Source organism: Mercenaria mercenaria, chromosome 9 (genome assembly GCF_021730395.1).
Source record: "Mercenaria mercenaria strain notata chromosome 9, MADL_Memer_1, whole genome shotgun sequence".
Classification (NCBI taxonomy): domain Eukaryota; kingdom Metazoa; phylum Mollusca; class Bivalvia; order Venerida; family Veneridae; genus Mercenaria; species Mercenaria mercenaria.
This window is the reverse complement of record NC_069369.1, coordinates 45289432-45317015: the sequence shown is the minus strand read 5'-3', so window position 1 is coordinate 45317015 and position 27584 is coordinate 45289432. Positions and strand designations below refer to the sequence as shown.

Sequence of the window (27584 nt, the reverse complement as noted above, 5' to 3'; positions counted from 1 at the left end):
GGTCCCGCATATGTCTAATATACGAATATCATATAAAAGGTATCTTTCCTGAAAGTATGATCAAAACCTACGCCTTAAACATACTTTTGGACCTTGACAATCCCTAACTTTGAATACTGACATAAACTGCTGAAACGTATTTATGCTAAGTATGAATGAACGGATCCATGTGAGAAAAACATGAATGTCCAATTAAAGAATATGGGATTCCCGTATATGGAATGTTCCATATACGGGAAAAATGTTTCCGTATATGCCCGTATATTAGGAGTATACGGAATGCGTACACTCCCGTATACGGAACCATTTTCCGCAGTGCCAGCACCTGCAAAAATACCAGAAAACCCTATCTGTCATGTAAAAAAGAGGCTTCCATTTTTGTTTCATTCCAGTCATAAAACCATAACTGCTTAAATAATCTGCATTTAGCTTCACAATCAAGGTTATACTTGAAAAGGTTTATAATGTACAATTAAGGTTTTGAACATACCTGATTAACCAAAAGTGACGGTGTAACTTAAATAATCTGGAAAACCAAGAATAATGCCTAGCAGCCATAAAATATGGATAAACATTGCAGAGAATCTATTACATTTCGTGCAGTTAAGTTACAAAGCCATCCCTATTGTCTTTCCTAAGGCTAGTTTTGACAATATATAGGTTTTGATGTAAATTAATGCAAAATAGAAGGATAAAACAAGAGCACCGCAATGCAGAGTAATACGCGCCAAAATGGACATCTGACCCCTAAGCGGACCTTGACCTTGAAGTGAGCCATCCAAAACATGCGCTCTGCATGTCATCTCTATGTGATGAACATTTGTGCCAAGTTTCTTTAAACCCCTTCAAGCAGTTCAAGAGTTACAGAGCGGACACAAAGCAAACTCATATGACATTTGACCCCTAAGTGTGACCTTGAACTTGAAGCAAGCCATCTAAAACATGCACTCTGCAGGTGGTCTCAATGTGGCGAATATTTGTGCCAATGCCAACTTTCTTTAAAATCCTTCAAGAGCAATTCAAAAGTTACAGAGTAGACACAAAACAAACTCATATGACATTTGACCCCTGTGACCTTGAAGCGAGCCATCCAGAACATGCGCTCTGCACATCGTCTCAATGTAGTGAACATTTGTGTCAAGTTCTTCGAAATTCTTCAAGGGGTTCAAGGGTTACAGTGCGGACACAAAATTGCTATTGGCCGGACACCAGTGTCCTAACACAGTATGTCCCTTTGGGCATATAATAAGCAGCAGTGTAAGGACTCCAATTCATATTTGAAAAAGTTAAGCACATACATATTTCATTTGGCCATATGATAGAAAATAGGTAAAAATATTAAGTTCCATTAAAATCCATATTATGGAGCATACAGGCCCCATTATGAAAATTGATCAGAAGACCAGCATTTTCAAATCGGTCTATCAAACAAGAGGGCCAAGATGGCCCTAGGTCGCTCACCTGTGTAACATACCATAACAGCATAAACATGTTTTATCTAGTGATTTCATGGAGACAAATGTTCTGACCAATTTTCATTACGATTGGACCAAAAAACGTGGCCTCTTGAGTGTAAACAAGCGTTTTCTTTGATTTCACCTAGTGACCTAGTTTTTTTTATCCCACATGACCCAGATTCGAACTTGTCCAAAATTTCATGAAAACAAACATTCTGACAAAGTTTCGGGAAGATTGGAGCAAAAAAGTGGCCTCTAGAGTGTATACAAGCTTTTCCTATGATTTGACCAAATGACCTAGTTTTTTAACCCCACGTGACCCAGATTTGAAATCATCCAAGACTTCATGATAAACATTCTGACCAAAATTTATGAAGATAGAATCAACAAGAGCTGTCTGATGACAGCGCGCTCGACTATTCGAAGAATTGATTGAAGAATGGTGTCAAAATATTTCCACGGATATTCAGACAAAAGAAATAAATAGATTAGACAAACAATGTTCCTGTATTACTTTGATTTCGATAAGTCTTGCACTAAATGGCAATATATGAGCCAATTTCAAAGTCCAACAAGCAAATTCGATGAATTGGTATCCCCCGCCGAAAGGGTTTGTGGTGAAGAATGGCAAAAAGATATATCCGGCAAAAAGTGAAAGGATGTTAATAAGAAGCAAATAATTTCATTAGTCTAAATCAATTTAACAGAAAACAAATGTTTAATTAAAGAGTATATAATAAATGTATGATACTTTTATCCTGACTAAAGAATTTATTTTGAATGGGATATGCTTACTGTAATAAGCTTAGCTTTTAAAATTAAATGCAGTTAATTGAAATGTGAGCTTGAAGTTTAACTGGAATGAAATATTGTCTTTGAGTGGTTTGGCACCAGGTGTTGCTGTGTAACATGTACATTTGAACTTAAAAGGATAGTTGTCCTTAAGAGAACACAGGTAAGAGATCCTGAACATGGCTGAGGGCAAGGTTTGTGCAGTCACAACTTAACATGTTGAAGGTTTGAACATTTAAAAAAAAAAAAAAAAAAAGGAATGGAAATATATATATGTATATATACATATATGTATATATCTATTTTTTTAGGGGGTGGGGTGCAGGGGAACGGAAGAGGAAACAAAATTTCACATGTTGATTATAAATATTGATTGAAAATTAAACATGAAAAAAAAAGGGTAAAAGGGTGAAGTTGGTGGGGGGGGGGGGGGGGGGGGGGGGGCAGAGGATGCATGCTCAGTGGTGGGCATGACTGGGTGGAGAAGTGAGGTGGGGGAATGGTACAACTTGGAAGGTTTGAAAAAAATCTAAAATAAGAAATGAAAAAAAAATTTTGGGGGGGGGGGGGGGGGGGGGGGGGGGGGGGGGGGGGTGTGACCAAGGCAAGTGGGTGACCAGGTGTGGGTGCGCAACTTCACATGTTTATAATAAATGTTCACATAAAAGAATGAAAGAAATTTAATGAAATTCTGCCAAATGGTAAGTTCGTTATGTACAAATATGTGGATTTTTAGACAATTAAAGGGCAATAACTCTGAAGTTACAAAAGAAATCCATACAAAATTGTCTGTGCACAACCACATTATAGTGCTTTAAATTCTGTTAAAGTTTCATAGTTCTAGGTCAAATATATCAAAAGTTACGATGCAGAAATTGCCATATCTATAGATCTATAGTACCCTATATAGTTAACACTAGAAACTTCTAAGGGCCATAACTCTGGTGTTACTTGGGCAATCTGTCTGAAACTTGATGGGCCTCATAACCTCATAGTGGTGAACATGTATATGAAGTTTGTTTGAAAAAAATCTAAAATAAGGAATTTTTTTTTTTTTTTGGGGGGGGGGGTTGTCAAGGGGAGGTGTGTGATCAAGGTAAAGGGGTGACCAGGTGTGGGTACACAACTTCACATGTTTACAATAAATGTTCATGGAAAAGAATAAAAGAAATTTAATGAAATTCTACCAATGGTAAGTTTGTTATGTACAAATATGTGGATTTTTATACAATTAAAGGGCAATAACTCTTAATTTACAAAATAAATCCGAATGAAATTGTGTGTACACAACCACATTATGGTGATCTAAATTCTTTTTAAGTTTCTTAGTTCTAAGTCAAATATATCAAAAGTTATGATGCAGAAATTGCCATATTTATAGTACCCTATATATAGTTAATACTAAAAACTTCTAAGGGCCATAACTCTGGTGTTACTTGGGCAATCTGACTGAAACTTGACGGGCCGCAAGAACTTATAGTGGTGAACATGTATATGAAGTTTTAAATAAATATTCCCAACCATTTCCTAGATATGGCTCCGGACGGACGGAAAGATGGACGGAAGGACGGACAACGCCAAAACTATATCCCTCCGACTTTCGTCGGGGGATAAAAAGGGCCATAATTCAGTCAAAATAGTTATATACTCTTGCCTACAGATGGAAATCATAATGATAAACAAGTGTTCAAAGTTTAAAAGCCATATGTCAAATAGTTTTGACAAAACATGGACTTGTATGGAAACAGAACCAATTTCAAAGTCCAAAATGGGCCATAATTCAGCCAAAATAGATGACAGAGTTATGTTCTCTTTCCTACAGATAGAGACTATTATACTAAAACAGTGATAAAGTTTCAAAGCCATATGTCAAACACTTTACAAAAAATTGAATGGTACGAAAAACTTAACCAAGATTTCTCAGTCAAAAAGGGCCATAATTCAGCCAAAATCCTTGATGGAGTTATGTACGACTACTCTTCCCTATAACTGGACATGGTGATGGTAAACAGATGTTGAAAGTTTCAAAGCTTTATCTCAAAAGACTTTGTCAAAATATGAATGGTACGAAATATTAACCCAGATTTCTAAGTCAAAAAGGGCCATAATTCAGCCAAAATCCTTGATGGAGTTATGTACTCTTGCCTATAACTGGACATGGTGATGGTAACCAAGTGTTGAAAGTTTCAAAGCTTTATCTCAAAAGACTTTGTCAAAAATATGAACTGGTACGAAAAACTTAACCATGATTTCTAAGTCAAAAAGGGCCATAATTCAGTCAAAATCCTTGATGGAGTTATGTGCTCTTGCCTATAACTGGACATGGTGATGGTAAACAAGTGTTGAAAGTTTCAAAGCTTTATCTCAAAAGACTTTGTCAAGATGTGGACTGGTACGAAATATTAACCCAGATTTCTAAGTCAAAAAGGGCCATAATTCAGCCAAAATCCTTGATGGAGTTATGTGCTCTTGCCTATAACTGGACATGGTGATGGTAAACAAGTGTTGAAAGTTTCAAAGCTTTATCTCAAAAGACTTTGTCAAAATATGAACTGGTACGAAAAACTTAACCATGATTTCTAAGTCAAAAGGGGCCATAATTCAGCCAAAATCCTTGATGGAGTTATGTGCTCTTGCCTATAACTGGCCATGATGATGGTAAACAAGTGTTGAAAGTTTCAAAGCTTTATCTCAAAAGACTTTGTCAAAATGTGGACTGGTACGAAAAACTTAACCCAAGGTGTGACGCCGACGCCGACGCCGTGGTGAGTAGGATAGCTCTACTTATTCTTCGAATAGTCGAGCTAAAAATGTGCCCCCTAGGGTGTAAACAAGCTTATTCTTTGATTTGACCTGGTGACCTAGTTTTTGACCCCACATGACCCAGATAAAAATTCATACTATATTTCATGCAAACAAACATTCTGACCAAGTTTCATGCACATCAAATGAACAAGACTGTAAACAAGTTTTTCCTTTGATTTGACTGGGTGACCTAGTTTTTGACCCCATATGACCCAGTTTCAAACCTTTTGGCCTAGGAATCATAAAGATAAACATTCTGACCAAGTTTCATGAAGATAGGGTCATAAATGTGGCCTGAAGAGTGTTAACAAGCTTTTCCTTTGATTTGACCTGATGACCTAGTTTCTGACCCTATATGACCAAGTTTCAAACATGGCCTAGAAATCATCAAGATAAACATTCTGACCAAGTTCAATGAAGATAGGGTCATAAATGGGGCCTCTAGGTTGTTAACAAGCTTTTCCTTTGATTTGACCTGATAACCTAGTTTTTGACCCAACATGACCCAGTTTCGATCCAGGCCTACAGATCATCAAGATAATCATTCTGTGCAAGTTTGTATCAGTAACTCTAGAACCCATGATGGAATCTAGCCGGTTTTCGAAAGAAACCGAGATCTTATTGTGACAAGTTGTGTGTAAGTGTGGTTAAAATCAAATATAAAATGCCACTTCTATCGTGTTCACAAGGTAAAAAAAAAATTACAAAATTTTGGCTCTTTTAGGGGTCAATCTGGGGCCGTAACTCCGGAACCTATGATTGGATCTGACAGATTCATCATGGAATCCAGGATTTATTGTTCTTGAAGATGTTTTGCAAGTTTGTATCAAATCAAACCATAAATGAAGTCTCTATATGGCTGCAAAAGCCAAAATAGCAAATTTTGGCCCTTTAAGGAGCCATAACTCTGCAACCCATGATGGGATCTGGCCAGTTACCGAAAGGAACCGCGATATTATGCCCATACAAGTTGTGTGCAAGTCTGATTAAAGTTGATCGCAAAATGTTGTCTCTATCATGTCCACAAGCCAAAAATAGCAAATTTTGGCCCTTTAAGGGGCCATAACTCTGGAACCCATGATGGGATCTGGCCAGTTTTCGAAAGGAACCGCGATATTATGCCCATACAAGTTGTGTGCAAGTTTGATTAAAATCAAATACAAAATGTGGTCTCTATTGTGTTCACAAGGAAATTGTGGACGGACGGACGGACAACGGCTGAAGGGTGATTACAGAAACTCACCCTGTCACTATGTGACAGGTGAGCTACAAAATCAGGTACAAGATTCTTTTTTATCTGAATTTCCTTCGGATACAATGATGCTTTGAAAAAATGATTTAGTAAAATCCTTCATTGTAGAACAATACTTCTTTCAAATAAGCAGAACTACCTTCTGGCAGATAATCAGTTGACATATATATCTTCAGTAGGGATTTCTTGCGACACAGAGGAGCAAAAAGGTATATACACTGATCAACAAAAAAATGTAATTATGTTAGGCAATACACCTAACCTATCACTAATAAAGAATAATACTAACTTCTCCATCTAGAAATGAGCAGATAATGGCCACCAATTTACTCGCTGTACCATTTCTGTTGTCACTGTTTGAGCTTGCAGTGTCTGATGTAACAGCATCAACACCGTCAACATTCTGTGCATTATCCAACGACTCATTAGATGATCCCTCACTGGCATCAACAATCTCCAAACCATAGATCAACAGTAGATCAAACAATATCTGCAGCGCCGTCACACGTACACCTTCAACATCTATCTGGGAAGCCTTTAAAACAAAAATTGCCACAACTCTTTGTATAGGATTTAACTGCCAGTTGTATCCTTCTATCTCAACATGTCAATTCCTATAGTTTCAAGACTCTCAGATCTTTTTACTCCTTTCAAGTTTTGTCAGTAGTCTGACAAAGTTTTATCAGTAGTTTATGGTATCTGTCAGTAGTAACCTACGGTCGACCAGTGTTTTTCACAACAAAGATTGATTAAACCAAAAACACTGATAATAACAAGTGAATGAAGTATTGCCATGCAATACAAAGTCCTCTACTGGAAGGCACCTAATTGTTTCTACTGCAGTATAACATAATGAATTGATATATGTCAATGATGTATAAACAATATTGTACTATATATACAATATGTTATAACAAAACACTTGGATTAAAATTTGCATACATAAAAACCTATAGTTGCTTTCATATGGATTTATTTTGGCCAATCATAAAAAAGTTATCATATAAGTTATCTATAGTAACAACAAGGGGGAAATTTAAAAAAAAAGAAGTGAATGAAGTATTGCCATGCAATACAAAGTCCCCTACTGGAAGGCACCTAATTTTCTCTACTGCAGTATAACATAATGAACTGATATCTGTCAATGATGTATAAACAATATTGTACTACATATACAATATGTTATAACAACACACTTGGATTAAAATGTGCATATATAAAAACCCACAGTTGTTTCATATTGATTTTTTTTGGCTGATTATAAAAATGTTATCATGTAAGTTATTTATAGTAACAATAAAGGGAACTTAATCTTAAAAAAAAAAAAAAAAAAAAAAAAAAAAAAAAAAAAATCTATATAATATAAGTCCACAAGAAACTCTTTACCAGGTAGAGATAGGTCAAAATACACCTAAAAATTGGGTGTAACATGCATGCTGTACCACAGAAAAGTGGTCTCGATTTTTCTCTACCGCCAGTAATAAAAAAATTAAAATAAAATCTATTTATAGCAATAAAGGGACGTAATTCTAAAAACAAGGGTGCCTCATGGTGGTGAACATTTGGTCCAAGTTACATCAAAATCCCTCCATGCATGAAGAAGAAATGTTCCGTACAAAGTCATTCTTGAATTTGACCTTTGACCTCTAAATATTACCTTGACCTTAGACCTAGGGACCTGGTTCTTGTGCATGACATGTTGTCTCATCCAGGGGAATATTTGTGCCAAATGATATCTAAATCCTGCTTTGCATGACAAAGTTATAGACCGGAGAGGAAAAAAATCCTCTTGACCTTTGATCTCAAAGTGTGACCTTGACCTTTAAGCTAGGGTACTGGGTGTTGTGCATGACACGTCGTTTTCATCATGGGGAACATTTATGCCAAGTAATATTGTAATCCCTTGATGGATGACAGAGTTCTGGATCGGACAGGGAAAAAAACCTTATTGACCTTTGACTCCAATTGTGACCTTGACCTTTGAGCTAAGGGTCTGGGCTTTGTGCATGACATGCTGTCTCATCCTGGGGAAAAATTTGTGCCCAAATAATATTAAAATCCCTTCATGGATGGCAGAGTTCTGGACGGACAGGAAAAAAAACTCTGTTGACTTTTGACCCCCAATTGTGACCTTGACCTTTGAGGGTAGGGGTCCGGGATTTGCGCATGAACGTCGTCTCAATCATGGGGAACACTTGTGCTAAGTGATATTAAAATCCCTTAATGAATGTCAGAGTTATGGACCGGACACGAAACAGACCCTGTTCATGCTATGTTAACATTTGACTGCTAAGTGTGACCTTGACCTTTGAGCTAGGGCTCTGAAAGTTGTGCATGACACATCGTCTTATTATGAGGTACATTTGTGCCAAGTAATATTAAAATCCCTTCATGGATGGGAGAGTTATGGACCAGACAGGAAAAAAGCCTTGTTGACCTTTGACCTTTAAGCTAGGGGTCCAGGTTTTGCGCATGACACGTCGTCTCCTCATGGGGAACATTTGTGCCAAGTAATATTACAATCTCTTCATGGATGGGAGAGTTATGGACCGGACAGGAAAAAAGCCCTGTTGACCTTTGACGTCCAATTGTGACCTTGACCTTTGAGCCAGGGGTCCGGGATTTGCGCATGACATGTCACCTCATCATGGGGAACATTTGTGCCAAGTAATACTAAAATCCCTTCAAGGATGGGAGAGTTGTGGACCGGACAGGTAAAAAGCCCTGTTGACCTTTGACCTCCAATGGTGACCTTGACCTTTGAGCTAGGGGTCCGGGTTTTGCGCAAGACACGACGTCTCATCATGGGAAACATTTGTGCCAAGTAATATTAAAATCCCTTCATGGATGACAGAGATATGGACCGGACACGAAATTGCGGACGGACGGAATGACGGAAAAGTGCATTCCTATAGTCCCCGAAACTGGTTTTCAACCAGTAGGGGACTAATAAATATATATATATATATATATATTAGAAAACAAGAGTGCCAGAATGTCACAATATACACCCGTCACAGCAAATTTCTTTACTCTAGCACCTGTATTTGCAAATGGAATTTTAATTTTGTGGTTGTTTAGTAATCATTGTAAGTCTTTTGTTTTTCTAAGTCCACAAAAAAAACTCCTTACCAGGTAGAGATACCTTAAAATACACCTAAAATTTGAAAGTAACATCTATGTTGTACCACAGAAAAGTGGTCTTGTTTTTTCCCTACGGTCAATTATAAAAAAGTTACAATATAAGTTATTTATAGTAAAAAAAAAAAAAAAAAAAAAAAATCCAAAAAAAAATTGTAAGTCCACACAAAAATCTTTACCAGGTAGAGATTGGTCAAAATACACCTCATAATTGGATGTAGCATGCATGTTGTACTACAGAAAAGTGGTCTCGATTTTTCCCTACGACTAGTAATGAAAAAGTTACAATATAAGCTATTTATAGTAACAACAAAGGGAAGTAATTCTAAAAAGGGAACTGCGCATGACACTTCGTCTCATGATGGTGTATAATTGTGCCAAGTTACATCAAAATCACTCTATGCATGAAGAAGAAATGCTTCGGACAAAGTCATTCTTGTATCTGACCTTTGGCCTCTAAGTGTGACCTTGACCTTAGACCTAGGGACCCGGTTCTTGCGCATGACACTCCGTCTCATGGTGGTGAACATTTGTGCCAAGTTATATCAAAATCCCTCTATGCATGAAGAAGAAATGCTCCGGACAAGGTTTTCATTCTTGTATCCTTTGACCTCTAAGTGTGACCTTGACCTTAGACCTAGGGACCTGGTTCTTGCGCATGACACTCCGCCTCGTGGTGGTGAACATTTGTGCCAAGTTATATCAAAATCCCTCCATGCATGAAGAAGATATGCTCCGGACAAAGTTTTCTTTCTTGTGTCCTTTGACCTCTAAGTGTGACCTTGACCTTAGACCTAGGGACCTGGTTCTTGCGCATGACACTCCGTCTCATGATGATGAACAACTGTGCCAACTTTCATCAAAATCCCTCCATGCATGAAGATGATATGCTCCGGACAAAGTCTGTGGACGCCGCCCACCCGCCCGCCAGGGGCGTTCCCATAATACGTCCCGTTTTTCAAACGGGCGTATAAAAATATATTACAAGTCCACACAATACTCTTCACCAGGTAGAGATAGGTCAAAATACATCTAAAAATTCAATATAACATGCATGTTGTACCACAGAAAAGTGGTCTCGATTTTCCCCTATGGTCAGTAATAAACAAGAGGACCATGATGGTCCTGAATCGCTCACCTGTCCCCACATGAACTGAGTATGACGTCGTTTTTTCTATTATTTGACATAGTGACCTAGTTTTAGAGCTCATGTGACCTAGTTCTGAACTTGACCTAGATATCATCAAGATAAAAATTCTGACCAATTTTCATGAAGATCCATTGAAAGATATGGCCTCTAGAGAGGTCACAAGGTTTTTCTATTATTTGACATAATGAACTAGTTTTTGAAGGCATGTGACCCAGTTTTGTACTTGACCTAGATATCATCAAGGTGAACATTCTCACCAGTTTTCATGAAGATCCATTGAAAAATATGGCCTCTATAGAGGTCACAAGGTTTTTCTATGTTTAGACCTAGTGACCTAGTTTTTGACCGCAGTTGACCCAGTTTCAAACTTGACCTAGATATCATCAAGATGAACATTCAGACCAACTTTCATAAAGATCCCATGAAAAATATGGCCTCTAGAGAGGTCACAAGTTTTTTCTATTATTTGACCTACTGACCTAGTTTTTGACCACGTGACCCAGTTTCAATCTTGACCTAGATATTATCAAGATGAACATTTTGACCAATTTTCATGCAGATCCCATGAAAAATCTGGCCTCTACAGAGGTCACAAGGTTTTTCTATTATCTGACCTACTGACCTAGTTTTTGATTGCACGTAACCCAGTTTCGAACTTGACTTAGATATCATCAAGATGAACATTCTGACCAATTTTCATGCAGATCCCATGAAAAATATGACCTCTAGAGAGGTCACAAGGTTTTTCTATTATTTGACCTACTGACCTAGTTTTTGACCGCACGTGACCCAGTTTCAAAAAAGACCTAGATATCATCAAGGTGAACATTCTCACCAATTTTCATGAAGATCCATTGAAAAAAAATATGGCCTCTAGCGAGGTCACAAGGATTTTCTATTTTTAGACCTACTGACCTAGTTTTGGAACGCAGTTGACCCAGTTTCGAACTTGACCTATATATGATCAAGATGAACATTCTGACCAATTTTCATGCAGATCCCATGAAATATATGGCCTCTACAGAGGTCACAAGGTTTTTCTATTATTTGACCTAGTGACCTAGTTTTGGACCGGGTGGACCCAGTTTCGAAATTGACCTAGATATCATCAAGATGAACATTCTGACCAATTTTCATGCAGATCCCATGAAAAATATGACCTCTAGAGAGGTAACAAGGATTTTCTATTATTTGACCTACTGACCTAGTTTTTGACCGCAGTCGACCCAGTTTCAAACTTGACCTAGATATCATGAAGATGAACATTCTGAGCAATTTTCATGCAGATCCCATGAAAAATACGGCCTCTACAGAGGTCACAAGGTTTTTCTATTATTTGACCTACTGACCTAGTTTTGGACCGCACGTGACCCAGTTTCGAACTTGACCTAGATATCATCAAGACGAACATTCTGACTAATTTTCATGCAGATCCCATGAAAAATATGACCTCTAGAGAGGTCACAAGGATTTTCTATTATTTGACCTACTGACCTAGTTTTTGACCGCAGTTGACCCAGTTTCGAACTTGATCTAGATATCATCAAGATGAACATTCTGACCAATTTTCATGAAGATCCATTGAAAAATATGGCCTCTAGAGAGGTCACAAGGTTTTTCTATTTTTAGACCTACTGACCTAGTTTTTGACCGCACATGACCCAGTTTCGAACTTGACCTAGATATCATCAAGATGAACATTCAGACCAACTTTCATAAAGATCCCATGAAAAATGTGACCTCTAGAGTGGTCACAAGCAAAAAGTTTACGCACGCACGGACGACGGACGACTGACGCTGCGCGATCACAAAAGCTCACCTTGTCACTTTGTGACAGGTGAGCTAAAAAGTAACAATATAATCTATTTATAGTAAAACAAAGGGAGGTAATTCTTAAAACAAGGGTGCCTCATAGCAATGAACATTTGTGCCAAGTTACATCAAAATCCCTCCATGCATGTAAATGAAATGCTCTGGACAAAGTCATTCTTAAATTTAACCTTTGACCTCTAAGTATGACCTTGACCTTAGACCTAGACACCTGGTCTTGCAAATGACAATCTCTCATTTGTGCCATAAAACACTTCTTCATACATCAGTAACATTATCTTTTATGTCATTTTAGCATATATTCATGACAAAGTCATGGGCCATAACTCTGGGTTGGAAGAGTGTCACCCCAAATGAAACAGAAGAGCATTTTAAAATGTTTGATAGCTGAAAACCTATTTTTAACCATAGTGACCAACACGTTCAATGGACTGGAACCATTTGAACAAGGCAGTCTGAAAGACAGCTAAATCCCCCGCCACTGTTATGGATAGTGAAAGGGTAAACCTTTGACCTGGAGCTGTGACCTTGACCTTGAACTGACATGGCTGACCCATGAATTCTGCACATCATCTTGATGAGGTGATCACTTGACCCAAGTTTCATGAAAATCCGTTAAGGGGTTTAGGAGATACAGAGCTCAAACCTTTGACCTTGAGTTGTGACCTTGACCTTGAGTTGACATGGCTGACTCATGAGTTCTTGATGAGGTGATCATTTGACACAAGTTTGATGAAATTCCTTCGAGGGGTTTAGGAGATACAGAGTGGACACAAAATGAAAGGCTCAAACCTTTGACCCCAAGTTGTGACCTTGACATTGATCCGGCATGACTGACTCATAACTTCTGGACATCGTCTTGGATAGGTGATCATTTGACCCAGGTTTCATATGAATCCTTCAAGGGGATTAGGAGATACAGAGCAGACACGAAATGAAAGGCTCAAACCTTTAACCTTGAGTTGTGACCTTGACCTTGAGCCAACATGGCTGACTCATGGGTTCTGCACATCGTCTTGATGAGGTGATCATTTGACCTAAGTTTCATGATTATCCTTCAAGAGGTTTAGGAGATACAGAGCGGACACGAAATGGAAGGCTCAAACCTTTGACCTTGAGTTGTGACCTTGAACCGACATAGCTGACTCATGGGTTCTGCACATCGTCTTGATGAGGTGATCATTTGACCCAAGTTTCATGAAAATCCTTCAAGGGGTTTAGGAGATACATAGCGTCCAAAATGTCACGAAAGGACGGAAGGACGGAGGGAGACCATTCCTATAACCCCCCACCATGTTTGATTAAAAACAAAGTCCATTCAGCGGTTTTGGAGATGTCGTTTAAAGCAATTGTTGACAATGGACAGACGCATGATGGACACAGCGTGATCATAATAATTGACCATAAAATCAAGTAATTTGAACAATGGTAGAAGGTCACACTAGGACCATTTGTGTGAAATTATTTTAAAATCAGGCCAGCAGTTTCACACAAGATTTTTATGTTTCGACAAACACATATAGGGAAAAGTGACAACACACCCTGGTGGCAATGTTTTTTGACAAATCCATATTTTTAAACAATCTTGGTAGTAGATTATGTAAGGATCATTTGTGTGAAATTATTTCAAAATCGGACCAGCGTTTCAGGAGGAAATGCCTTTTGAAGATTTTTCTACAGCCCCTATGTGCAACCAAGCAGAACTATTTGAACAATTTTGGTAGAGCACCCCCCAAAAACATCGTTTCATCAAAATTTATTCAGTGGTTTTGGGGATGTCGTTTAAAGACATTGTTGTCAACTGACGGACGGACACGAAGTTTGAAGGTTCTAGGTCAAATGGTTCTCCAATTATTGATAGAAAATGAAGTGTGACAGACAGATGGCCCCTTTCACCTTGACCTTTGATTAAGTGATCCCAAAAACAATAGGGGTCATCTACTCCGCATGACCAATCATCCTATCATTTTATGAAGTTTGAAGGTTCTAGGTCAAATGTTTCTCAAGTTACTGATGGGAAATGGAGTTCCATGTTCTGGCCCCTGTGACCTTGACCTTTAACAGAATGACCCCAAAATCAATTAGGGTCATCTACTCTGCATGACCAATCATCCTATGAAGTTTCAACATTCTGGGTCAAATGGTTCTCAAGTTATTGATCGGAAATTGTTTTCCATTTTCTGGCCCCTGTGACCTTGACCTTTGATGGAGTGACCCAAAAAACAATAGGAGTCGTCTACTCCATAAGCCCTGCCACACTATGAAGTTTGAAGGTTCTAGGTCGAATGGTTCTCTAGTTATTGATCGGAAATGAAGAGACTGACGGACAGGGCAAAAACAATATGTCTCCCCAAATGAAATGTAACTTGCACTGAATCTTTAGTATTTGCCCTTTTAGCAGCGGCTAAATAAAGAAGACAGATTTACAAGGATCATATATGAAATGTATAAGGCGTGACCAATATTTCATGGTGAGTAACTGTAAAGTTGTCGATGTTGTTTGTGTTCAAATACCAGCATGAAAAGGGGTATGTGTGTAAATACCTTCATAAAGAGGGTATATGTTTAAATACCTACATAAAGAAGGTGTGTTTAAATACCTACATAAAGAGGTTATGTGTTTAAATACCTACTAAAGAAATGTGTCTGACGCATGGGTGAGTCCAATAGCTGTACATATTCTTTGAATAGCTAAAAAGTCACAGAAAAATTTCTTTCCTTTATGGTCATCTGCACATCAAACTTGTTCACCTGTGAAAGTTTGGAGCAAATCAGGCTAATAGTGTGAGGAGTTGGACACAAATTTTTTCTTGATATTCCATATAGTAAGAACTATCGAAGGGCCATAAGTGCAGTAAAAATAGTAGCAGAAAAAATTCCTTCCTTTAAAAAAGGTTATCTGCACATAAAGCTTGTTCATCTGTGAAAGTTTGAAGAAAATCAGGCTAATAGAGTGGGAGAAGTTGGACACACAAGATTTTGGGACGTACCGAAGGATGTACGGACAGCAGTAATGCTGTAAGCGCCCCCACATAAATGTGTGGGGACATAATAACCAGCATATAGAGGGGGTATTATTTAAATACCTGCATGAAGAGGGGTATGTATGTAACAAGAAGATCCTTGCTTAGGTAACAGCACAATCCAAGAGCTTGCATGGCCATGTTCCTTACTTCCGCATCTTCATTCTGTATTCCTGGCACAATCTACAACACAATTCCTAACATTAAAAAGACTTTACAAGGAAAACTACAGCAATCACTGAAGGTCATTCATAAACTCAACAAAGGCTTGTCTGTAATTGTTTGCCTAAAATGAAACAGTTTTAGAAATCATGAAATAAGGTGTGTCAAAAAGTTGTCACTGGAACAAGAAAATATACCAAAATAAACCCTATACTAATCCTTCAATGTATTCCCCTAAACAGAAATGCATTTTTGCAAACAAAATACCCATTGTCTAAATGTTTCAGAGCAGTCTGCCCCTGGTATCTGATTAAAGCACTCCTGGACAGCGCATCCAATAGTAGGGCTGTGGCTTGTCAGACAAGTGGCGATCCGATCTGATCCGCTAGTCAGGCCTGATGATTCACAGATCGAACCACGGATCACCAGCAACAACTTAATATAATGATACAAAAATGCAAGACTGTTATATTAGTACCATTTTCTTTATGGAATCTAAACTTTGCAGTACTCATAGTGCTCAAGTTAACAGTTTTGACTTCTGTTTCATGTTTTGCTTATTAATTTAGGTCAAGCTTTGCGGGTGGACTTCTGTAATGTTCAGCCATACTTGCAGACGAATGATATATAAAGTCAGTCATTAATATCACAATATTTAGTAGCAGTTTCGCATTTTTTTTTTTTGTAAGAAAACTTTATTTATTGGAAAGAAATTGCGTATTTTACTTTTTATTGAATTTATTTCTTAAATAAATGTTAATTCACTGTTTTGACAGATTTCACATTAATTTTAGTTTGAATATAAGACCGATGCTAACTCTACCTAAGACATTTGTTTACATCTGGTTTAGAAACTGACAACGCGTAATTGTCTTAGATGTGCAAGAAAATTCAATGAAGACGTTTAATGTGGCTTTAATTTAATTGTATTGATATAATTTTACATACTGCATGTATTAATGAAAAAGATCGCGATCCAACTATCTTGACAATGACGAATATCCATACTCCAACTTTTGGTTGAATTCGTGGATATCCGAGTACTCAGATACTCGTTACAGCCCTACCCAATAGCACCTTGTCATACTGTTGTTGAGGCGAGAAAATAGAAAAATGCCACACAGGTTTCATTTAAACTGGATGGAAACTGTAGGAAAAATTGAATACACAAATTTGACACATTGGTGAACTTCTTGTATCTATAAAAGTTCCACTATTTTAAAATTTTCAAATAGTGAAGCTAGTAATTATAGGCATATCCTTAGCAATCTGTGTGGCTTCAAGTCAGTAAGAGTACAGGACGAAATCATTAGTGCCTTCGACTATGAGACTGCAGGAAGGTGAAAAACTTACTTGTGATTCAATCATCATCTGGAGAGTGGAACTGACACTGCTCAGTTTGAGTTGCTGCAGCATCTCGGAGATAATGGTCTGACATTTCAAAAGGGTGAATGGATCATTCTGCAGAGAATAAAATTAACTTGACAGTCCTTTCTTAAACTGCATAAAACAGTTCATGCTGAGGTGAGCTAAAAAATTTTGTTGGAGCATTCTGATGCTATTGTTAAGCAATGTTTGCAGACAGTCAATGATGTCACATGATTTCGCAGTATTTCATATTTTTTAACTTACAAAACTTTACTGTGTTAAAAATTAATGACCATAGCTATTTCTAATTGGAATATTTTGAAGAAATTGGAGTAGCGCAATTCAAGTAACTTTCACACATTTTTGTATTTTCTATTGGAAAGCACAACACAATTAAGTTTGTATACTTCCAATAAACAATATTATGGATGGTAGCATATTGCGTTACACAAAATATATTTATTTATAAAGCTTTCTTGAAAGGAAATTAATAAATACTAGAAGATGCTTATGTAGAAAAGCACATGTCGCCCCCAAAGCATAGTAATAATAGGAAAGAAGTCAATAGGGACACAAGCAAAAGTCAAAGAGACACTGTTTGTTGGCTTAGTGACGGAAATGCAATAGGGATGATCTCCTCAGCATGTACAATCATCCCAAAAAGTTTCAATGTTTTGGGTCAAATGGAAATAGTTTTCCATATTAGGGCCCCTTTGAAACGTTGACCTCTAAAAAAATTCCCAAAAGATCCGTTTTTGGGGTGGAGTGGGGCCCAAAAAAAAAGGGGGTTATCAAACTCCAAAGCCCTATCACCCTAACAATATGTTCCCTAGCGGGGGGGGGGGGGAGATATACTTAGAAATTTGAAACTAAAAATTTTCGGGTTTTTCCCCTACACCTTTTGGATATCCGAGCATGTGCCCTTTTACTTTTGATTTACGGCCCCCTAAAGTGGTCTCTATTTTCGGGAAGTTTAAATTTTTCAAATAGATCTAAATTTTTTTCTGTGTCAAGTACTTCCCCAATTTGCTGCATGGTAACCATTTTCTTACCGACAAACAAACCCATCAGTGCAAAGAAAATATATCCCCCTTCTTCTTTGAGGGGGGGCATAATAATGATAACATTTAGACATAAAAAAAGGGGGGAAAAAAATAATAAAATTAAATTTTTCTCAAATTTTTAGGCTCAATGTGTTTTCATTTTTGGGTTTATTATCAAACCTGGCTGAGGTCTCAGGGTCAAACAAAATTTTGTTTCAAGTTTGGTGGGAATTTGGGGTTGACAAATGTTCGACTTAGAGTGGGGGAACAAGAGTAAAACTGCCTTTTTCGAAAATTTCCCCAAGGGCCGTAATTCCAAAATGTTGGGGCCCTGATAGGCTAGTTATGGGAATTTGGGGCGAGGTTGGGGGTCAAACACTTTTGTTCAATTTGGTGAAGTTGGGATGAGAAATTTTTCGATTCGAGTGCGGACAAGAGTAAAAGGGGCCAAATTTTTTCGAAAATTCAAGGGCCGTAATCCCAAAATGCCGGCCCGATTTGGTTTTATTTTACAAACTTGGCCGAGGTCTCACGGTCAAACTTTTTTTGTTCAATTTTTGGTGAAAAATCGGATGAAAAATTTTTTTAAATTTTAGAGTGGGGGAAAAAAGAGAAAAGGGGGCCCGATTTTTTGGTAATTAAACCCCCCATAACAAAAAGGGGCGCCGGCCCCGATTTGGCTATTTTCGAAGTTCCCCCGGCTTTTTGGTAAAACACATTTTTTCATGTTTGGGAAAATTGGTTGAGAAATGTTCAACTTGAGAGTGCGGAAAAAGCTTTGTGACGACAAAAACCCAAAACTGGAGTAAATCAATGTGTGGTGGGGACATAAAAACCAATTTATTCGGGTTTCCTGTGTAAAAATTTGGGAATAAGTTTTGTGAACTTAGAACTTAAAAAACAAAATTTCATAAGCCAAATTAGAAATGGGGGGTTTTATGGGGACATGGATGCCGCTGCTTTTAAATTGTTAGGATACTGAAATTGTGTTGTAAAATAATGCACTTTGAAAAAAAGGGTAAAATGATGTTATTAAGGGAAAAATTTATATGCCCATTCCCCCGAAAATGCTTGAATATTACAGTTTTTTTTGTGAAAGTTTGTACAAAAGTTATTTGAATAACCTAGTTTGAATAACCTATGTTTAAAAAGAATTAAAAATCTGACGTTTTTTAAAATGAAAAGAAAGTTTGACCTCTAAATTAATTGGGCCCTTTTGATTTTTGGAACGGGAAACCCCCTGGCTTTGCATTCATTTTTAAATGGGGAAAACTAAAGAAACTTTTAGGGAAATTTCTTTCACAAATTTTTTTTCAAACCCTAAACCCCCAAAGGGTGCGCCTTGGCCCTTTAAAAACCGAGTAAACCCCGATTTGAACAGTCGCATGTTGTTTTGGGGGGAAAAATTAAATTTTCTGTTTGGTCATTTTAAAAAAAATTTTTTCAACCCATTTATAAAAACATGTTGCGGGAAAAAAAATTTTAAGCTTTTTTGACCCCCATGTAACCTTGCCCTTTGGGCCCAAGAAACCTGGGCTGTGACTTGCATTTTGGGGTTTCTTTAAGGGTAAACAAATAATTTGGGTTTTACCAAAACCCTTCAAAACAGTTTAAAGGTTTAGACAATATAGAGCGGGACATGCTGTTAACCCTATTTAAATTAAATTTTTTTTTTCATCTCGGCCCAAAGGGTCCCTGGGTTTGCATTTGAACATGTTATCATAACTATTGCAGGGTTTTTTAAATTTTTTTCCCCAAAAATATTAAGAAGAACAGACAAAACAATTTATTTACTGAGGGCTGCTCCATATGCTAAATGCATCGGAGGGTAAAAATTGAAAAAAATTAAATTTATATTCTTTGGGAATTTTTTCCCCCATCAACTTTTTTTTAATAATGGATCTCAGTATTAAAAAGGTTTTTAAAAGTGTTCGTAAAATTTAAACGGGTGGAATTATCTTAAAAACCCAGTTTATTAGTTTCTTTTTAGTTTTTATTTTTAAAATTTCTAAACCATTTTTTTTTCTATAAATCAAGCTACATGGGGAAACGGGTATTTTCAGCAACAAAATCATAAAAAAGGGACTTTTGTTACAATTTTAAGGAGAAACAGCTCCCTTTCTCTGCCCCTTATTTCCCTCTCTAAAGGGTTGGGAAACTTTTTCCAAAGCTCATTTTTCTCTGCACCCAACTAAAGCAATCACACTTTTGTTTCCCAGCAGTTTCTCAAAGTCCTGCCCCTTTCCCAAAGCACTATCGGGGTTTTTTCACGCAGTGGTTTTAACTCTATTCTTATCCCACTATCTATTGTAAAAATTATTGCTGATTAAAGCTTTGCTTTTTGAAAAATGTTTTGCCCAAAAAAGAAAAGGAGACGAGGTGTTGGGCTTATCGATGTGGATAGTGAAATTTGGGACATCTGAGGAAGTGGAGCTGCCCACTGGAGTTTTTTTAATTACTCCTATGTGGATGGCAATATTGGACAATAGCTTAGGTCTGTGTCAGTAATAACAGATAGAGAGGAGTATCAAAGCATTAAAAAGTAAAAAAGGGGATATAAATCATGAAATTTTTTCCCTAAAAAGAAATTGAAACCTTTAAAGGGGTGTTATATAATGTGGTAATAAGGGCGGAGCAACTTTTTTTAAGTTTAAATAAAAATAAGTGAGATGGGAAACCCTAAACCCTGAAATTTTATTTACAAGGGGGCTTTAACTTATAGCTTTTTTTGGGTGCCGGGCCCCATGAACTTTGGGGACATATGATGTGGGTACCATTTTGGAAAAAACCTTTTTTTGTTTAAAAAAAAACCCAATTTAGAAAACAACAGAAAATGGGGGAAAGGCTTTAAAATTAAACGGGAAAATTCTTAGCAAAAAGGGGACACAAGTCACTAAATATTTGTGCCTGAATTACGGCCCTTTGGGGTCATATGATGGGGAAAGAAAATCTTGAAGAACTATTTTAATTTTGAACCCAAATTCTTTTAGTAAAAAAAGGGAATAAAAAAAAAAAAAGATAAATTAAAAGGGGAAAAATTTAGAAATTTTAGTCCCCGGGTTTTAAAGGCCCCTTTTCATATGATGTGATGATGATGGGCCAATTTTTTAAATTTTAAAAACCCAAATCTTTTTTTTGTAATAACAGAGTTTTGGGGAAAAAGCATAAAAAATTTAACTTAAAATTTTTAAAAAAAAATTGGGAAATAATTCATGAACAATTGGTGCCAAAGTTATGGACCTTGTGTCATACCCCGGGGTTTCCGTTTCTATTCCCCCAAATTCCCTTTTTTGGCGAAAATAAATTAAATTGGCAAAAAAAAAATTTCCCCCCCATTAAAAATTTTTAAATTTGCTTTAAAAAAACATCCAAAAAAAAAACCCTTTTTACGGTCTGTTTACTGGGGGTTTACCCCCCCTTTTTTAATCAACAACACCTTTTACAAAAAATCGTGCCGACTATCCCCGATCAAAAAATATTTACACAGCATGTCACGGAAAACCGATTTTTTGAAATACACAAAGGACATACCCCAAACCCGAAAAATACACCGGTCGTTAAACCGGGGTTTCCCCCCTCTGGGCAAAAATTTAAAAACCCCCCCGGTCACGAGAGTGTTCCCCCACGCAAGAACATTACCCCCAATCTGATTCACCAAACCCAAGCCCCCCTACTATTAGGGAAGAAAAGGGAAACGAAATATTTGCTAGTCCCTTCCCTAAACCCCCCACCCCTTTTTCTTGGACTAAAAAGGGCAAGTTTTTTTTTCAAATTTATCAACCCGATTCGCCAAAAGAAAATAAATTAAAAAATGAAAATTTCCCAAAGTTATTATAAAATAAATTTGGGGCGTTCGATTTAGAAAAATTTAGCCCCCCAATTCGTAAATTACTTTTAACTAATCTACGCACCCCGAAAAATTTCAGTCGCGTTTTTTCACGTTTTCCCGTAAAATTTCAGTCGAAGAATCTTTGAGAAAAAAATTTGAACTAAAGCATTTTTCTTTTGGTTTTTTACGTGCCCAACTAAAGCATTGTTTCAGGGCCCCAAACCCAAGGGCATCAAAATAAAGAGTTTTCTTTACCTTTATGTGGTTTTTTTTCCCTGTAAATTTATAAAAATTTAGATTTTTTTAATAAAACGAAGTTTTTTTAAAAAGCTTTTCAAGTCTTAAAAAAATAAAAACCCTGTTTTGGAAAAAGGGACCTTTTTTTAAATTTTTGAAACAAGAAACGCGGCTTTTGCCACAAAACCCCGGGTTTTAAAACCACTTTTTATAAGAATAAACAAGATCCAGAATGTCAAAATTTACCCGTCACAGAAAATTTTCCTTTACCCCTAGCCCCGGATTTGCAGATGAAATTTTTAAAATTTTGGGGTTGTTTATTTAATCATTGTAATTCTTTTTTTTTTTCCAAAGTCCAAAAAAAAAACCCTTTTCCAGGTAAAATTTACTTAAAATCCCCCTAAAATTAAAATAACAACAAATTTTTGGTCCACAAAAAAAGTGGTTTTGGGTTTTTCCCCCAAACGGTAAATTTAAATAAAAAATTTAAAATTATAAGCTATTTTAGAAACAAAAAAGGGGAAAGTTTTTCCTAAAAAAAGGGAAAACCTGCCCCAGGGGACACTTTGTCTCATGATGGTGTATAATTTTTCCCAAGTTACACCCAAATCCCTCAAATGCTGAAGAAGAAATGCTTTGGGACAGTCATTTTTGTATCGGCCCTTTTGGCCCCCCTAAGGTGACCTTGCCCTTGGGACCGGGCCGGGTTTATTGCCATAAACACTCCGTCTTGTGATGGTAAAACTTTTGTGCCAATTATATAAAAACCCCCTCCGCATGAAGAAAAAATGCCCCGGACAAGTTTTCATTCTGTTTTTTTGGGCCCTTAAGGGTGACCTTGCCCTTTAGACCTGGGGACCTGGTTCTTGCACATGACACTCCCGTTCTTTGAGATGAAAATTGTGCAAAACTTTCAAAAAAAACCCCCTCTATGCATGAAGAAGATTTTCTCCGGGGCAAAGTTTTTTATTCTTGTATCCTTTTGACCTTTAAATTTGACCTTTTCCCCCCTTTGACCTAGGGGCCTGGTTTTTTTGCGCATGACAAACCCTTTTTCATATGAAAAAAAACAATTGTGCCCAAATTTCCCCTCAAAATCCCCCCTTAAAGCATGAAGGGAAAATATGCCCCCCGGACAAAGGGGGTACTTGAATTTGACCTTTGACCCCCTAAGTTGAACCCCTTTACCTTAGCCTAGGGCCTGGTTCTTGCGCAGGGGGAAAAACCCTTCCCTGATGGGGGAAAAACGTGCCAATTTTTATCAAAATCCCTGCATCATGTAAAATAGCTTTCCGGGCCAAGGGCTGTGGACGCGGCCCCCCCGCCCCCCCAGGGGCGTTCCCATAATAGTCCCGTTTTTTTAAAAAAGGGGTAATTTTAAAAGGCCATTTTCAGGCCCAAAAATTGGGTTTAAAAAAAGTTATGTACTCTTTTCCTTTCAGATAAAGATCATGGGTATAAAAAAGTGTTCAAAGCTTCAAAACACATGTCAAAATTTTTTTGACAAAATTTCGGAAATTGTACAAAAAATGAGCCAAATTTTTCCAAATCCCAAAAAAGGGCCATAAATTTACAAAAATTGTTTAAAAGAGTTATGTATGCTTTCCTCAGATGGAAAAACATGATGAAATTTGCAATTTTTTTCAAAGTTTCAAAACATAGCCAAATAGTTTTTTACAAAAAAATCGGGGTTGTACGAAAACTGAACCCCCAATTTTAAGTCCAAAAAGGGGCCAAAAATTTACCAAAATTTTTGATGAGTAGTACTCCTGCCCACTTTTTTAGAGACTGTTATGATAAACAAGTGATAAAAAAGGGTCAAAGCCCTATGTCAAAACAGGTTTTCACCCAAATTTTAAATGGGACGAAAAAAAGTTACCAAAATTTTTAAAATTTAAAAGGGGGCCCTAATCGTCCCAAAAACCTTTATGGAGTTAAAGTTTTTCCTTTCCTAAAACTGGGCAAAATGATGAGTATATATAAAAAATGTTTCATAAACCCGTTGCCTTGGAACTAGGAAACCAATTGAAGCATCCCCGTAAATGAAAATTTTTAAAAACTATAAAAATTTTATTAAATTTAAATAGAGATCTTTTTGGGAAAAACGCATGGGCTCCCACAACTGCAACATTGAAAAAATGGTTTTGTTTCTCTCGATGACTTTGATGAATGAACCCCCCTTTAAAAAAGGGTTAAAAGGGGTTTTTTCGATTTGCTGTGATGAATGGTTTTCCCAAACCCTAATTTCCCAAGGGGCCCTAATTCAAAAATCCTGGGAGGAAATTTGGGTAGTTTTTTCAAAAATTGGGCCCAGGTTCCCCATGTCAAAAAAAAATTTTGTTTTAAAATTGGTGAAGATCAGATGAGAAAGTTCGACTTTGAGTGCGGGGCAAGCTGAAAAATTCTTGTTTCTCCGATGGCTGGGAAGGGTTGGGTTTTCTGTTAAATTTAAGGGCCTTAAATTAAAAAATGCCTGGGCGGAAATTTTGGGAAATTATCGAACCGGGCCCAGGTCCCATGGTTAAAACACATTTTGTTCAAGTTTGGGTGGGAAAATCAATGGAAATGTTCGACTTTGGGGCGGGCAAGTTTTTTGACAGAAAAAACAAAACTTGGGGTAAATCAATAAAGGCTCCCACACCCGTGTGTGGGGGGAACATAATTAAATTTTATTAAAATTTTCATGACTTTGTGTTTTAAAAAAAAATTTTTAATTCAGACAAAATTACAAAACAAAGGGGCCCTGATGGCCCCCATACGCTCCCAATTTATTGGTATGGCCCCATTTTTGACCCAAATAAAACCCTTTATTTGAACTTGACCTAGAGGTCATAAAAAGAAAATTTTGACCCAAAACTCATCAGTTTTTTTTAAACTTCAACCCATGGACTCTAGGGTTAACAAGATTTTTTTTTGATTTGCCCCGTGACCTAAATTTTTTACCACACATGACCCAAATTTTTGAAATTGCCTAGATCCTTTAAGCAAACTTTTTTTGACCCAATTTCATAAAGATTGGCTAGAGTGTTAAAACTTTTTCCCTTTTATTTTTACCGGGTGACCTAGTTTTTAAAAAAGACCCCACATACCAAGTTCGAACTTAACCTAGAGGTCATCAAGACAAACTATCCGTTTAAATTTCCCCCCCAGTTTCCCCCAAACTTAAAATGTGGGCCCTAGAGGGTTTTAAAAAGTTTTCCTTTTTTTCGGGATTGTGACCAATTTTTGCCACACATGACCCAGTTTCGAACCCGAAACCCAAAAATTTTATCAAACAAACAAATTTTTAAGTTTCATTTAAAAAATTGGATCACAAATGTGCTTCTAGAATGTTAAAAAGGTAAAGGAAACCCCACCCGCCCGGCAATTTACCCCCTTTTTCAATAGGGATAATTTTAAAATAGGGTTTTTTTAAAAAAAAAAAGGGGGTTTTTTAGGAAATTTTGGGCCCTTTTTTGAAAGTTTTTTTTTAGGGAATTTTTTGGGGGCCTAGAAAAAAATTTGTAAATTTTAGGGGGCCCCTTTAAAGGGCCAAAGCTCGCAATTTGAATTTTTGTCCCAGAAGCCCGTAATATTATCCTAAAGTTAAAAATCTTTAGAGTTTTTAATCCAAAATTTTTGCTTTATTTTTTAAAGTAACTTACATGCAAAAACTTTTAAAAAAAAAGTTTTTTTAAATTCAAAAAGGGGAAAAATAATATTTGCAAAACAAAGTTAAAACTATGAAAAGTCCAAAGGGGGGATTTTTTTTTTCCCAAAAATACAAGTCAAGTTTTGGGCTTTTACCCGGTGAGGTTGGGAATTGCCTAAAAAAGGAAAAAATAAGTTTCAAAGCTTTATGCCTTTAAATAATAGCTATATGCCCGCAAAGCCCAAAAAAAGAACCAGGATTTTTAAAACCATAAGGGGGCTAATTTGCCCCCCCCCAAATTTCTGCAAGGGTGAAAATTAGAAAAAGGAAAAAACTGAAAGAAAAATCTGGGGGGCCCGGGGGCTTTATAGGGGCCCCGGTGGGGCCAGGGGAAAACCCTGGCTAGGGGGCCAGGGGGCCCTGGGGCCCCCCGGGAAACTCCTGAAATTTCAGCAATTTCCCCAAATACGGGCAAAACTTTTCCCGACAAGTAGAGTCCCCGTATTTCAGTTTTTGGGGACTTCTGCAAAAAAACAATTTAAAACCTTATTTTTCAAAAATTAATTGGGAATTTTATTATTTCCAAAACTTTTTTCACAATATACAAAGGGGTTTCATTCAAATTTTTTATATTGTTATTGTTTGTTTCCCATTGGTAACCCCGTGAAAAAGGGTCTGTCCTTTAAAATTTTTTTTTAGGTAACCTTTAACTTTTGGGAAAGCAGTGGGTTTTGGTATGGCCCCCTGGTTATGGCATGTTTTTTTATCCCCCCTGCGCATAGAATCCCGTTTTTAGTACCATTAGAAGAACCAGCGAAACCCGAAAGTTAAAAAAATTGACCAAGTATTAAAAAAACATACAAAACCCATACAAAGAGCCTTTAAAAACGTCAAAAACCCGCCCAAAATTTTTGACATATTTATTTTAAAAAAAATTTGGGGATGAGTTCCCCCAAGAAATAAGGGGTTTCCCTTGGTTTTTAAAATGACACTTTGGGTGCTGGGCTCCCTAAGTTTTTCCCGGGGGAACTAAACTAATATTTACTCCCGAAATTTAAAAGACCGTCCCCCCCAAACAACGGGGTATTTGGCCCGTAAGGGAAGGAGAAGACAGAAAAAAGGGAAAAGGGGGGGGCCATCCATGCCAAAAAATTTTCCCGAATTAAGGATACAATAAAAGTTTGAAATTTAGGGGAAAACTGTTTAAAAACTGTGTTTTAGTATTTTGGAGTAGGGTTTTAAAACCCCTTTTTTTTATTTGAAATTTTAGGGGATACTTGTTTTGGTTTTTGTGAGTTTTTTTCCTCTTTCCCTTTTTGATTAAGAATTTATAAACAATTAAAGAAAACATCTCACCTCATTTTCCCCAACTAGATGTTTTTTTCTGGGTTTGGGCCCTCCTCGCAGTGAAGTCTGGGAACCTTTTTTTTCCATTGGGTTTGGGTTAAATTTATCGTTTGTGAAATAGCAAAAAACATCAAAAAAATCATCTAACCCTTTTAGGTTTCCCCTATCAGAAACCCTTTCAACCCCTCGAAAACTAAATGGACCCAAATTGGGGCCCCCGCCGTTAAAAATTTTTTTTTTGGCTTTTTTTCTCTCCTTGGTGTTTTTTAAAAGTTGCCCCTTGGGAAAACTTCATGATGGTCAGATCGGTCATTTTCTTCAATATTGTGGGAAAAAATCGAAATTTTTTCCCCCGATTAGCATAATCCAGGTTTTTGGGTTTTCGTTAAAAAGGGAAAGGTTTTTTTTAAAAATTTTTTTTCAAAAAAACCTTCCTAAATATTCGTTTTTTTAAACCCTTTTTTTATTAGAAAAGTTTTTTTAAAAACGGAAATTTCAAATTTTTAAATTTTTTTCT

General features: G+C 37.0%; 1 protein-coding gene across 1 annotated transcript in view; it reads right to left on the bottom strand.

Moving 5' to 3' along the window:
• LOC123547008 (condensin complex subunit 3-like) overlaps window positions 1–27584 on the bottom strand; it is a 166552-nt gene that overhangs the window by 55428 nt on the left and 83540 nt on the right. Inside the window, exons 11-13 of the mRNA XM_053550534.1 lie at window positions 16966–17073; window positions 15514–15633; window positions 6596–6841 (exon numbers count right to left, since the gene is read on the bottom strand). Coding sequence (XP_053406509.1) covers window positions 6596–6841; window positions 15514–15633; window positions 16966–17073 — 474 coding nt within the window. The remainder of the gene's footprint in view (window positions 1–6595; window positions 6842–15513; window positions 15634–16965; window positions 17074–27584) is intronic.